The sequence below is a fragment of the Gymnoscopelus microlampas genome (genome assembly GCF_963454915.1).
Source record: "Gymnoscopelus microlampas genome assembly, chromosome: 4".
Classification (NCBI taxonomy): Eukaryota; Metazoa; Chordata; class Actinopteri; order Myctophiformes; family Myctophidae; genus Gymnoscopelus; species Gymnoscopelus microlampas.
The window spans coordinates 52,838,311-52,851,819 of record NC_139941.1 but is presented as its reverse complement, the minus strand read 5'-3'; the positions used below and the strand labels follow the sequence as shown (position 1 = coordinate 52,851,819).

Here is a 13,509-nt window from a genome sequence, read left to right as displayed (position 1 = left end):
TGCGTGCGTGCGTGCGTGCGTGCGTGCGTGCGTGTGTGTGTGTGTGTTTTATCACCTTGCCACTGGCCTGCTGGTAGGCCTCTTTGATCATCTGTCGTTGTTCATTGCTTCTCTTCACCAGAACATCAATGATGGTGTTTTCATCCACGCCTGTTAAACCACATACAAATGACTGTTGTTAGTATGAGTATACTTATCAGGGACAGGAAGATTAAATAATGTTTAGTTTTCTCACAGTGATGGTCTCATATAAATTGAAAAACTATTCTCTGTGCAACACATAATCCATTATGGAACACAGTCATTTACATTTGTGAAGAATTTACTCTCAGGGTCCATATCTTGATTCAGATCGATCATATTCCAAGTCAAGAGTTCTTAGTAGTGAAGGAACACAGTATTTCTTGAGTTATGCAGGTCCAAATCAAAGTTAGGAAATGTCTTAGCTTGCTACTGGTAATGATCAGTATTGGCCAGCAGAGGGTGTCTGTGTGTTTAGAGTGGAGGGCAGAACTTCACTCTCTCAGTCTAGACTCTAGACACATCATCACCAAGTCATGTTCACACATGCTCACATTCTCTCAATGTATTGTACCCTCTCTCCTGCAGCTTGTCATAAAGTTGTGTGGGTGCGTGTGTATGCATGCATGAATGCACGCCTGTGTGTAGGTGTGTGAGTGCATTTGTGTGTGAGCGCATCATGTGTTTCTAAACGTCACCTTTGGTCTTGATGGCCTTATCCAAGATTCCAACATCTCCGCTGGCATTGAAGTGAGGGTTTGGGGTGATGGTTCCCTCATTGGGTAAAGTCTGAAAGACATGCCAACAACAACCATTACAAGATTTCAGAGAATTTCAACTTACAAACACTGATGAGCAAGACAGAGAGAAGAACACTATGAAGTCACAGAGGAAACTTCACCAGTGGTGGAAAGTAACTAAGTATAACTGTATATGTACTCAAGTACTGCACTTACAAGTACAATGTTGAGGTATTTTGACTTTACTTGAGTATTTCCAATTTTCAATGTTTACTTCTACTCCACTACATGTCAGAGACAAATATTGTACTTTAACTCCATTACAATTATTTGAACATTTGTGTTACTAGTTACTTTGTAGTTTTAGCTTATTGTTACAAATCATACATGAACCACTTCAGTCCTATTTAAACTTTTAAACTAGCCGATCACAATGCGTCGTGGTGCGACGCGTTGTGACCTTGTAGATCTGCTATTTTCAAAAGATTTTTTATAATTTGAAAACTTGTGAAATGGGACGTTCCGCACAACAAGTGCTTTTACTTTGTGTACTTCAAGTACATTTTGATGGCAATACTTTTGTACTTTTTACTCAAGTAAATTGTGAATACCGAACTTTTACTTAGTATTTCTACATTGCTGTATTGTTACTTTACTTAAGTATAACAATATGAGTACTTCTTCCACCACTGAACTTCAGCAGAGTTGACTTTTAGCAGAATCCAGGGAGAAGTACCCACTAAGTATTAAAGTTGTGTTTGAGGAGTTTATGAAGGGAGGGGCTGACATTCCTGCGTCTACAGCATGAGTCACACACTGCAACACAACGCTCACAAGACTCAGTATGGTCATCTGTTTCCCAATTCCTCCTCCAGTCCTCACCCCAGAACATGAACTCTTATCATTTCACCTCCTGGCTGTTCTGTTCTCTCCGTTCTTACAACATCCCTCCTCTTCATCATCTCTCACACCCTCCTGTCTCTCTGCCACGCCCTCAAACACTTTCAACCCGGTGCCAACAACATTCTCAACAACTTTCTAAGAAATAGACAACATTTTAAACAATTTCCCCAAAAATGTCAAAAATAGCAAAGTTAGGCGATCTGCAAGCTCATAACGAGTTGCAATGTGACGCACTGTGAGATTGTAGATCGGCTATCTTCACTGTTCGACAAAGTATGGTTTGTGATGTGATTAAACCTCCCACTCATCTCTCTCTCTCTCTCTCCCACTCTGTCTCTATGTCTCTCTAGCTCTGTCTCTCTCCCTCTTTGTCCCTCTCTTTCCTCCCCTCCTCCCCTCAGTACACTATGTACACTAGGCTACAGCCTGGTAAAACTTTCCATCAGTGTTACCACAGGAAAGGGAAGAGAGAGAGAGAAAAAAGAGTGAGAGGCCGTGGTTGGCCCAGAAGCAGGGTGTAACGTACTGACTCATCGGGCATGCCCAGATACACGGTCTGCTGCAGGAACTCCTGGATGAAAGACATGGTGGTGATGGGACTGATGGACTCTGTCTGAGAGAGAGAGAGAGAGAGAGAGAGAGAGAGAGCGAGAGAGAGAGAGAGAGAGAGAGAGAGAGAGGGAGGGAGGGAGAGAGAGGGTCCACAGTATGACCACAGTGGAGTGGAAAATATGTGCAATAGAACAAACTAATTAACGGAGCAGCACTGATTCTTACTGAATATTTCACTCTCACTACAAAACAGTAACTATACTACCATTCCATGTTTTAATAATGTGGGCTAGCCGGGAAGTAGCTCTCAAAGTGGGTCCTTGGGGGGTTTCCATGAGGAACACTTTGATTTCACTATTATTTCACCAGCTAGAAGTTATAGACCAATGAAAGAATGCTGTCTATTCAGACAATATGGTTAAATGGTTCAGTATAGACAGTTATAAAATACTATACTAAATCTAATCTAATAAAGATCTTGGGTCCCTGCCTGGCACAAACTCTTTTCAAATGGGATCAGGGATCCTAAAAAAAGTAATTGTCCTATAGGTTATAAACTGATTTACAAGTTCACTTGTAGGCTGTGATTACAACTCTGTATGCAACACAGCCGAGGAAAAAGAAACTTTGAAAATGACTCGACCTTTGTTCATTATCCCGGATTCCGTTATCCTAGATCTATTTACTGTAGGTTTAGTGCTCACAGAGACCTGCAGCCACACCTACAGTAGACTAGTATAGGCCTATACGCTCAACTTAATGACCAACACTGAAGTTCAGTCCTGCCCATATGTATAGCTTTTCTTATGATGTTATAATTATGCTGCCTTTTAAACGTTACTCTCCACTTTTCACTAACAAAGAATGTCAAAGTACATTGTTGCCATTGTCCTGCTAACCACACCCACCCACCATCAACTCCTTTAGAAACCCTCTGTTCAGACCTGAACACATAGTGTACTATCACATGAACATCAACCTAAAGAACACTTAAACCACTTTTGAGGACTTTTGAAACTTTTACAGTACAGCACATAAAAATAAAAGTTCTTACCGGCTGGCTAAAAGGGAGAAGTGTTCCTAAAGTGTAATACCAGGGGCGTTTCAGCAGCTCTGTTGGTTTATTTATATACAAGACAAACCCCACCTAGTTACAGGCTCAGCCTCCTCTCTGTGTGAGAATGTTCCCATTGGACAGGACCACTGTTTCACAGTCCTCACTGACTCTGCATGGCAGCCAGCTGCCTCCTCCTGCCTCCTCCTGCCTCCTCCTGCCTGCAAGCAGATCTGGAACCGTTTATCGACAGATAAAAGCAAAGAAGGGTAAGAATTTAGGCTTGGCTGAAAACAGATGGTGAATAAATCAAAAGTTGGGCTTCACATTACATAATAGTCTCAAGATTCTTCACACTGACGTATATATATAGCCTCGGATCATCAAGGATGTATTTAATAGAATCAAGGACTGTACTTCAGTACACTTTTGAGGATTTTTTACTTTACGTATTTCCAATTTTCAGTACTTATACTGAAACTCCATTACAAAGAGACAAATATTAAACTTTTACTCCACTACAATTATTTGAAAACTTCAGTTACTAGTTACTTTGCATATTTTGATTATTATTACAAAACATGCATTAACCACTTCAGCCCTATGCATAGGCTATTTGAAAATAGCCGATCTACAAGCTCACAACAAAAAAAAGTGACGCGTTGTGAGCTTGTAGATCTGCTGTTTTCAAAGCATTTTTATACATTTGGAAACTTGTGAAATGGGACATTCTGCAAAATGTTACTTTCACTACTTAAGTATATTTAATTGCAAATACCGTTGTACTTTTACTCAAGTGCTTTTTGAATACCAGACTTTTAGTATTTCTACACTATGTGGTCTTGGTACTTTTACTTAAGTAAAAAATGTGAGTAAGCCTACTTCTTCCACCACTGCTTTTGCTTTCATATCTATGATATGAAAGCAAAAGTCAGATTCGATAAAATACATCTATGATGGTCTTGATCCAAGACTAAACACTGACATATGGTAGTACATTAGGCCATTGGTTCTCAAAGTGGGGTCCAGGGACCCCCAGGGGTTCGTGGGGTCGTTCCAGGGGGTCCCCAGCTAAATGTGTTAATAAAGCATCACAATAATTTGAACCACTTTAACCTGTTATACTTTGGCTATTCAAAAATAGCAGATCTACAAGCTCATAGTGCGGCACCGAGTGCCGCACTATGAGCTTGTAGATCTGCTATTTTTGAAAAATCATGAACATTTGTGCAAACCTTTGAATATATATATTTTTAAAGCCAACATTTGTAACTCAAATCTTTGCTTCTGGGGGTCCCTGGAACAAAATATTTTGAGATAGGGGTCCGCTGCCAATTACATATAATTTTGGGGGTCCTTGACATGAAAAAGTTTGAGAACCACTGCATTAGGCTATCCTCCGTATGGCGGTGTTGTTTGCTGACAATAACGCATCTCGCATGTTTTTTATAACTTGAAGATCAGTCATTGTCGCCAAGCAACTATCAAGCAATCACAGTAGCTTCCTCAAAGGCGTGGCTAAATGGAGCAGATAGTGGATACTGAAGCTCATAGTTTTGTCGGCAAGCGACTATCACAGAAAGTGATCTAGCTTCACCAAAGGTGTGGCTCGCTGGTTGTTGTCATCTGTTGTCATGACAACGCAGCCATGCAGTGCATGGATAGGCTCAGTGTTGGCAGCGTGCCTCAGCATGGATACGGTTTCATACAGCTGAGATTACAGTAGCTGTAATGACATGCTGCCTTCATGATGCAACGATAACCTTTCTGCATACAGTAGAGCTATTGTAGTGAAGTAGTCACATCATTATCACACTGAGATTAGAGGCTATGACACCGATAGACCCTTTGAATGCATCACATCTGTGATGACACCCTAACCCTGTCACCCCACAGCACACCTTTGTATGTGGGTGTACATTTCTTTTTGGGGGGGTTGTGATTTGATGGAGGCTACGCTCTCTCTCTCTCTCTCTCTCTCTCTCTCTCTCTCTCTCTCTCTCTCTCTCTCTCTCTCTCTCTCTCTCTCTCTCTCTCTCTCTCTCTCTCTCTCTCTCTCTCTCTCTCTCTCTCTCTCTCTCTCTCTCTCTCTCTCTCTCTCTCTCTCTCTCTCTCTCTCTCTCTCTCTCTCTCTCTCTCTCTCTCTCTCTCTCTCTCTCTCTCTGAGCTTTACTGGCATGAGACAACATGCCAATACATGCATGCAATGTAAACAAACGTTTACATCATACCCGCCAACCTCAGGCCGTCACAAAAAAAGGAGTCTTACTGGCAATGTAAACGTGTACATTGCCAAAGCAAGTGTCAAACAATAAACTATCAAAACTGAGAAATGATGTACAATAAAAAGGGAATAAAGAATTGTGTGAACAGAACTGTGTCACAATGCAACTTAGAAAAACTAGCTTACGTAACCATGAACATGTTCTCTCTTCCTCTCTCTGTGTGTGTGTGTGTGTGTGTGTGTGTGTGTGTGTGTGTGTGTGTGCGTGCGTGCGTGCGTGCGTGCGTGCGTGCGTGTTTGGGGCACACATCCTGTAAAGTGCATGTCAGTTCATTCATTTTTGTCATTTTTGACATAACTTTCTATCTGCCAAAATCCACAGCACTGAGGGAAGGGTGTGGGTTATGAAAGAGGAAGGAGGAGTTATTCCTCCTTCTTTGGAGGCAAGATCATATTATTAACCATTTAAACCCTCTAGACTTACACTTTACAATTTAGGCATTTACAACACACTGCAGAGCGACTTACAATAAGCAAGGTAAACACATAGGATTTTAGAACAGTGCCATCTTTTTGTTAAAAAGTTAAAGCTCATAATTCCGATCATTGCTATTAGACTGGAGTGTTTTTTTTAGCCTACACATTCTCACTCTCAGGATGAAGGTTTGGGGCAACGTTTGACGTGAAGTCATTTTGTAACGGTCCAGGTAGCCCCGCCCACACTGGAATGTGTACAGTAAGTGCCGTTCTCACTCCCAACCCGTTAAGAGGTTGATGACTGACATGTGGCCACACCCCCGGAGCGAGCCGTTAGGCAAGAGAGCGGCCGCGCCGAGACACTTCAGCTGACTCAGCAGCGTTTGTGTTGCATACACGACGTTGTGGCCCTCATGTCCCCTCATGTCAAATGTTCCCATGCCAACACTGGTTGCCTTTGAGATGTTACAGGTTCAGTAACAGGGGTCTTCCCGTCTCTCCAGATTTGTACACAATTTGAGCTGGAGGGACAGGGAGACCCTTGTTACTGAAAACTGAATAAACACTCTATAGCAAAGACTAGGGGGAGTATAGTGTATTAGGGGCATATAGACGTATACTCTTACTTTATCTCTTTAATAATCTCTTAATCAAAGGATGCACTTGTTTGGCTCTGCTCCTTCACTCCTGTATCAATGACAATCTAACTACACAGACGTGTTTCCGTGGCTCTAACAACTACCTGTGTAGTTTACCTGAAGACATGTGACCTGTAGAGGGTTAGATCAACCTCTGTTTACCTGGCGCCAGGTAACCTGGCTCAGCCCCTCGACAGTGGAGGAGGGTTATTAGATCAACCTGATGACCCAGACAAAGTGGACCTCACCCTGGACACAGTCAGGTCTCCAGGAAACACAAACACACACCAGTGAAACAGCAGTGTGTGTGTGTGTGTGTGTGTGTGTGTGTGTGTGTGTGTGTGTGTGTGTGTGTGTGTGTGTGTGTGTGTGTGTGTGTGTGTGTGTGTGTGTGTGTGTGTGTGTGTGTGTGTGTGTACGTGAGTACAGTATCCAGTGACAATCTGTATCTTACACACAGCAGGAAACCTGAGGACGGTTAGTGTGCATCATGTTTACCTGGCGGCTCGGCGGGGGCCCATGCAGCCATTAGCCTGAGAAACTCCATCTCTACAGGGTTAATATTTAAAGAGCGCTGAAGAGTTGGGTTCCCTGGAGAGAACCTATGAGCGCCACAGCTTTGTTGTGCTTGCCTTCTGCTCAACGGCCAGGTCAGGACGGCAGTGGCAGGGAAACCGCACCTGGATCTAAACGGGCCTGATCTATACTCTGATACCTGCTAAGGTAATTATAGTTGATTTGATTTGTTCTTTTGGCACTAATTTCTCTCCATCAAAACCGTTTTTGTTGATATTAAATTGCAACAAGTATTGGTTTATGGGGACTAATGTATTGCCATCTGGTTTGATTATATTATGTGACACCCAGTGTTGATTTCGTTAACTAAAACTATGACGAAAAATGTTCGTAGACTACCTTTTTTTCACTGACGAAAACTAAATAAAAACGGAATAAAAACTAAGCTACTGTATAATGACTGAAACCAAGACTAAATATGTTGACAATTTTGTCAACAAATAAAAACTAGACTAAAATGTTAGGCATGGACTAGTGGAGAAGAGATCCAGTAGAACTAAAAGACAAGTCATTTTATGTTTGGTTGTCCTCGGGTGTTGCGCTCTGAAAATAATAGATCTATAAACTGACAACATGTTGTGAGCTTGTAGATCGGCTATTTTCAGCATGCAACCAATAAGTGTAAAATCAGCCATTCCGACGCCAAAGGCACCGCCAAAATACATTATAGTCGACTAAATCAACTGTAGATTTAGTCGACTAAAACTAAACAAAAACAAAAACATTTCAGATTACTAAAATATGACTAAAACTAAATCATAATTTGCTGTCAAAATCAACAACTCATCTTTGTTACTACTCTCACTCTCAACATGTGAATTCAAGCATGGTTGAGTGTATGTACAGTATATGTATGGTCTATGTGTGTGCATTCACTGCATTGTGACAACGTTGTTGGCCAGTGCTTTGTGAGATATATAGTGGCTTGGAGCCCAAGACACATTTCAATTTCCCGTAAAATAAAGTGCAATATTATCTTGTCTTATCTATTTTTTTCTCATTCCGGGTCTTATCTGATGGTATAAAGCCAGCTCATAGTGGCAGATGTGAGAATTCCATTCTAATCCCTGAATGAATGAATCTGCTGAATTGGGTTACTTGACGTCTGCACATTTTTCACCTCAGACTCAAGTTGGAGTAGAGTTCAGGTTATAGAGTTCTATAGTACTGTACTTCATACAAGAAAACAAAAAACATTCTCTCACAACTGTTAAACATTATTACAAAAATGAAGAACGTTATTAAGAACATTAAGAACGTTATTAAGAACATTAAGAACGTTATTAAAGCAAAACAACAACAAAGGTTCTGCTTATGGTTATGCAACACCACAGGCAAGTTGAGGCAACAGAGAATGACAGAGAATGATGTCATTATTTTATTGCTCAGCGATAAATTATAATTGTTTCTCCTGGAGACGGAGTGCCTCAGTATTTGTCTCCATACAGTCTGCATCACCACTAGCAGAACTTGTTTTTATATACCTTCCTGTTTCACTGAAGAGCACCTGTTTGAGAAAGCTACTGAACCCCGGCCGGCAGTGATTCCATCTGTTATGAATGTGTTAATAATGATTGTGTTAAAACGACTTTAAGGAACACATGAAACCTATAACATCTCTGTTCTGGAGATGAGCACAAAATATGTTCTGAAAAAATATCAGATCTACAAGCTCACAACACATTGCGACGTGTTGTGAACTCGTAGATCGCCTATTTTCAGCAAAGATATTTAGTGTAGAGTGAAATAGAGCCCTGTGAGTCTCCAGGCAACTAAGTACATAGGGTTTAAGTGTGTAGGTATACAGACTTTGTGTTTTGGTTATTGCATAAATGTTATTCTCTCTCTTCAGGTTGTGGACAAAGATGCGAGCACATGCTCACATATAAAATCCTATACAACATACAGTATCATATACAACATACAGTATCACAGCAGGATGTATGTGAACTCACCTGGAACAGAGAACACGTCCTTTACGTTGACGTTTCTGGGAAAGAAAGTAGGAAGACATCATTCTGTGGCCCCTGCAGGCAAGCGCCGTGAGTGAAACACACACACACACACACACACACAAACTCACACACACACTCGCACGCACACACGCATGATGTCCCCCCCTTCATTTTGTATGTCCGGTGTGGATATGTTTTATCCCTGCTTCTGGTCAGACTGAATTAAATAATGCTCCGAAAATTATTTCACGTTTCAACAAAAACTATTATTTTGTTGTCAGGTGAAATTATTACAGTGACCTATGACCCCTTATCTAGGCTTATTACATGGCTTGGTTGAATGCTTGATTCTGATTGGTCAATCACTGAATTCAGCGGTGTGTTATTTCTGGATAATGACCGATGAGCTCTATAACAGACCTCTGTCTAATCAAAGGCTCAGAGCACCTGCTCATATCAACCTGCGCTGCTTGATTTTATGCTGTATCCAACATGACAGCCATGTAAACAATGTCATTTACAACTAAACATTGCTCTCAAGAATGTTTTTGAAAACATTTGAAGTGAGAAATAGATATTGCAGCAACCGAAAACTGGTTCATTTTATCAACAAATCGACGCTTAATTCTCTTCAGGATCTAATCATCATGTCGGGGATTATTTCTCAACAATGACCGGCTCGCCATCAATTATCCCTTGCTTATTGCATCACGTGCCCAGAGTAGTGAGATACTAGTGACGCAACATGGAAAAAAAAGGATAATTCATACACCCAATACAAAGAAAGCTACATGCTGTAGTAAGTATAGTAGGCCTTGCAGGAATCTCCTGTTCCTGTAGTGTGAGGTGGCTTTTTATACAAGTACACCCCCTGGACATGATGCTATATGTCATAGGGACTTACCCCTAATCTAACCCTTGATGCTGAGTGCCAAGCAGGAAGGCATTTGGTCCCATTTTCATAGGCTTATAGTCTTTCATAGTATGACCCGGCCGGGGAATCGAACCCCCGACCTCCCAGTCTCAGGGCGGACACTATATAACTACGAGGACACTGAGACACTGCTGATTTGAGCAGTAGACCCTCTAATAACATACACCAAGATGAATACACAAGGAAACAGGGAGAGAGTTGATAGAGCGACATGCTGACCAAACTTCTGCCTGGCATCGAACCGGAGACTCGCTGTCAGGCATCAGAGGATATGTGGTACCCTGCCTGAAGCACTCAGCTCTCTGCAGCGGCGCCCCAACCTCAGCTAATCTTTGCACCTGACAGTAAGTGCTGTGGGCAGACAGGCAAAGAAAGAAGAGGTTTAAATATTCAAGCTGCTTGGCTGAGTCCATAGAGAGGCAGTGGAGCAGTCCGTTTATCAGAACAAACACACTGCACTGGTTCTGACCGTCAGGACTGTGCACGCGCGCACACACACACACACACACACACACACACACACACACACACACACACACACACACACACACACACACACACACACACACACACACACACACACACACACACACACACACACACACACACACACACACAGTGGTGGAAAATAACTTGGTGCATTTACTCAACTACTGTACTTGAGTACTTCTCTCCAAATACATCTGAGGGTCATTGTACCTTTTATTTCACCATACAGTTATTTGAAAACTTTTGTTATGAATTACTTTATCGATTTTGATTATTATTTTTTACAAATAACACTCTATTAAGCTCTAATTTATGTAGCTCTCTTTTGAAAAAACTGGCCAGGGTTACATAATCTCACACACACACACACACACACACACACACACACACACACACACACACACACACACACACACACACACACACACACACACACACACACACACACACACACACACACACACACACACACAGAGAGACAGGTGGACATTCTCAAGCAGCACAAAACTAAAGATGAGCACACTTTGTTTAAATGTCGAGGGGGTACCAGGCACGGATCCAGAACATGCAGGATGTATAGAGGCTGTCTGTCGACCTTGAGTGGAGCAGTGATAGCCTTTATATAACATATACAAACATCTGCTCATCATGGCTGAAGGAAGGCTTCACTCAGATAAGGCCTGAGCCTTACTGTACCTACAGTAGATCCGCGCCTGGTGTGTTACACGTGGCAAACGTTTGTGTTTGTGTGTGTGTGTGTGTGTGTGTGTGTGTGTGTGTGTGTGTGTGTGTGTGTGTGTGTGTGTGTGTGTGTGTGTGTGTGTGTGTGTGTGTGTGTGTTTGTTTGTGTGTTTCTACCGCTGAATCTTTGTTTCTCCATCTCCCTCCAGATGCCTGGGAGACCTCTGACCCCTCTGTGTGTCCTGAGGACGCCGTGCTGTCGTCTCGGGTCAGCCGCGCCCCGCTGGCCGTCCCGGCACCGCACGACCACCTACCGGGCAGCGTGCCCGATGTGACGGAGGAGGAGAGACGCTACCAACAGCCCTGTCTGGTTCACCACACACACCTAGACACAGACCTGGATGACACAGCAGGTGAGACACACACGCACACGCACGCACACGCACACACAGTTTTTTGTTTGCCATTTCCTAAAACTTTAAATAACGTAACAACGACATTTAAATCTGGCAAGACTCCAACCCCAACCCCTAAACCTAACCTCTAAATGTCTAATCCTAATCCTAACTCTAACCCAACCTGAATATTTACTTAATTCTGCCAACAACCTTAAACATACTCTAACTTGTAATTTAAATTACAACCTGTCATCTAACGACTTCTATATTCAAAATAAATATCGCTAAGTCCTTATAGGTGGCACCTTACATAAATATGTACCAAAGAAGCACTTAACCCAGACATTTTGTGTTAGCTTCTGTGTATTATGGGTTCACCACCCAGACGGTATTTATTGTGTACACTGGAGATGAGTGAGCATGTGATCCCTGACCTGGTTTTCTGTCTCTCCGCCTCACAACAAGGTGATGCTAGGAGGAAAGTAACACCATGATGCCACGCCCACATTCCTCCAGAGGGGAGGGGCTTGAGATGAGCAGCTGCATGGGCCATGCTGGAATGTGTCAATCATTTACCTTACGTAGGCCGGCCATATTCACCTTTACTTTACTCCAAACGGTAATAAATAGGAGCTAATTATTAATAGTTTTAATACTAAACTCATATAATAATAATATGATGAACTTTGAATTATGCTTCTTCAGGAATTAAATAGATCTGTTATGGACACTCTAAGCACAATACAAACTAAAATAAGCAGTTGGATTTATCCTGCATTTTCTGGGTTTAATATAATGATAAACATGAATATTTAATGTTAAACTAGACTGTAACTGTTCTTTTTCTAATGTTGCATGACATGTTTTGGTCCAGCACACTTCTTCAGTCACCAGGATGTGCATATATATTTTTTTATTGTTATAAACTAAGATCAATCGTTATGATCTGAACTATGTAAAACGTGTTTTAAACTTGATGAATAAAATGTAAACTCATTTATTGATAACGTTGTGTTTCATTCAGTCCAAGACATCAAAAAACACTTATAATGTATCATGAATCACAATATAAAAGTGAAGGCCAGAATGTAGTGAAAAGGACAATCGAAGGTGAGATTGTTACTTCATGCAATAGATATGTTAATAGTTAATACATAATAGATGTTATTGTTAGTTTAAGACATACCTCAGTGATTCTCCAAGCTTCATCACTGTTAGCAAAGTAAGCACTGGGTTTGTCTTACAATAGATATGATAAGGATACAGAGATAAGTGTGTGTGTGCGTGTGCGTGCATGTACACAAACACACACATGCACGCACTCACAAAAACACACACATCTACACCAGTGGTTCTCAACCTTTTCAGGCCGTGACCCCTCAAAATAATCATATTTGAACTGGGGACCCCCCACCCTGACAAGCACTTGGAATTGTAGGAGTTGAGGCATTACATTTAGTTTGACTCGGTTCCACGGATAAATATTGTGAAAATAGCAGATCTGCAATCTTGTGAGCTGGCAGATCTGCTATTTTCACAATTCCTGCTTCTTTCTTATATTATTTGACAGTTTGGCCAATGTTTGACCAATTTTTAGTATAGTTCGTTGGTTACTTTTGATGCAGTAATGGTCTTTTTCTTTTTCCTTAAAAGTCCTTAAATTGTCACTTCACTGTCATCTGGGGACCCCCCCCCCCCCCCCCCCCCAAATCATGTGGGGACCCCCGACCCACGGGTTGAGAACCACTGATCTACACATTATTAGATCATGGGTGGGCAGCATTTTTTCCCAGTGGACCATACAGTATACTGACTTTGATGAAGTAAGCAAAGGGCCGATCCGTTGAAATTGATCCATGTTGTGTCC

At 41.8% G+C, this 13,509-nt stretch overlaps 2 protein-coding genes across 4 annotated transcripts in view; one reads left to right on the top strand and one right to left on the bottom strand.

Moving 5' to 3' along the window:
- anxa1a (annexin A1a) overlaps positions 1-3,343 on the bottom strand; it is an 8,580-nt gene extending 5,237 nt beyond the window's left edge. Inside the window, exons 1-4 of one of the 2 annotated variants that reach the window (XM_084055773.1) lie at positions 3,271-3,343; positions 2,191-2,277; positions 720-810; positions 56-150 (exon numbers count right to left, since the gene is read on the bottom strand). In XM_084055773.1, the coding sequence (XP_083911899.1) occupies positions 56-150; positions 720-810; positions 2,191-2,250 (246 nt within the window). In that variant the 5' untranslated portion in view covers positions 2,251-2,277; positions 3,271-3,343. The remainder of the gene's footprint in view (positions 1-55; positions 151-719; positions 811-2,190; positions 2,278-3,270) is intronic. The other variant, XM_084055774.1, reaches the window with a different exon arrangement.
- A 93-nt stretch (positions 3,344-3,436) lies between these two features.
- On the top strand, positions 3,437-12,517 carry LOC311043481 (uncharacterized protein). Of its 2 annotated transcripts, none has more exons than XM_084054736.1 (5): positions 3,437-3,539; positions 7,070-7,332; positions 9,038-9,227; positions 11,454-11,657; positions 12,108-12,517. In XM_084054736.1, the coding sequence occupies exons 3-5, from the start codon at positions 9,125-9,127 to the stop codon at positions 12,134-12,136; spliced, it is 336 nt and encodes a 111-aa protein (XP_083910862.1). In that variant the 5' UTR covers positions 3,437-3,539; positions 7,070-7,332; positions 9,038-9,124; the 3' UTR covers positions 12,137-12,517. The 2 variants fall into 2 exon arrangements, with proteins under 2 accessions (XP_083910862.1, XP_083910863.1); XM_084054737.1 differs by having other exon boundaries at positions 3,449-3,539; positions 7,073-7,332.
- The last annotated feature ends 992 nt before the right edge of the window (positions 12,518-13,509 follow it).

Excerpts from the sequence above, each read along its gene's own strand:
- LOC311043481 (XM_084054736.1), top strand. The coding sequence starts at position 9,125 with ATGTATGTGAACTCACCTGGAACAGAGAACACGTCCTTTACGTTGACG. Across the intron at positions 9,228-11,453 it reads GGCCCCTGCAGGCAAGCGCC|ATGCCTGGGAGACCTCTGAC; the intron begins GTGAGTGAAACA and ends ATCTCCCTCCAG. Across the intron at positions 11,658-12,107 it reads AGACCTGGATGACACAGCAG|GTGATGCTAGGAGGAAAGTA; the intron begins GTGAGACACACA and ends CCTCACAACAAG.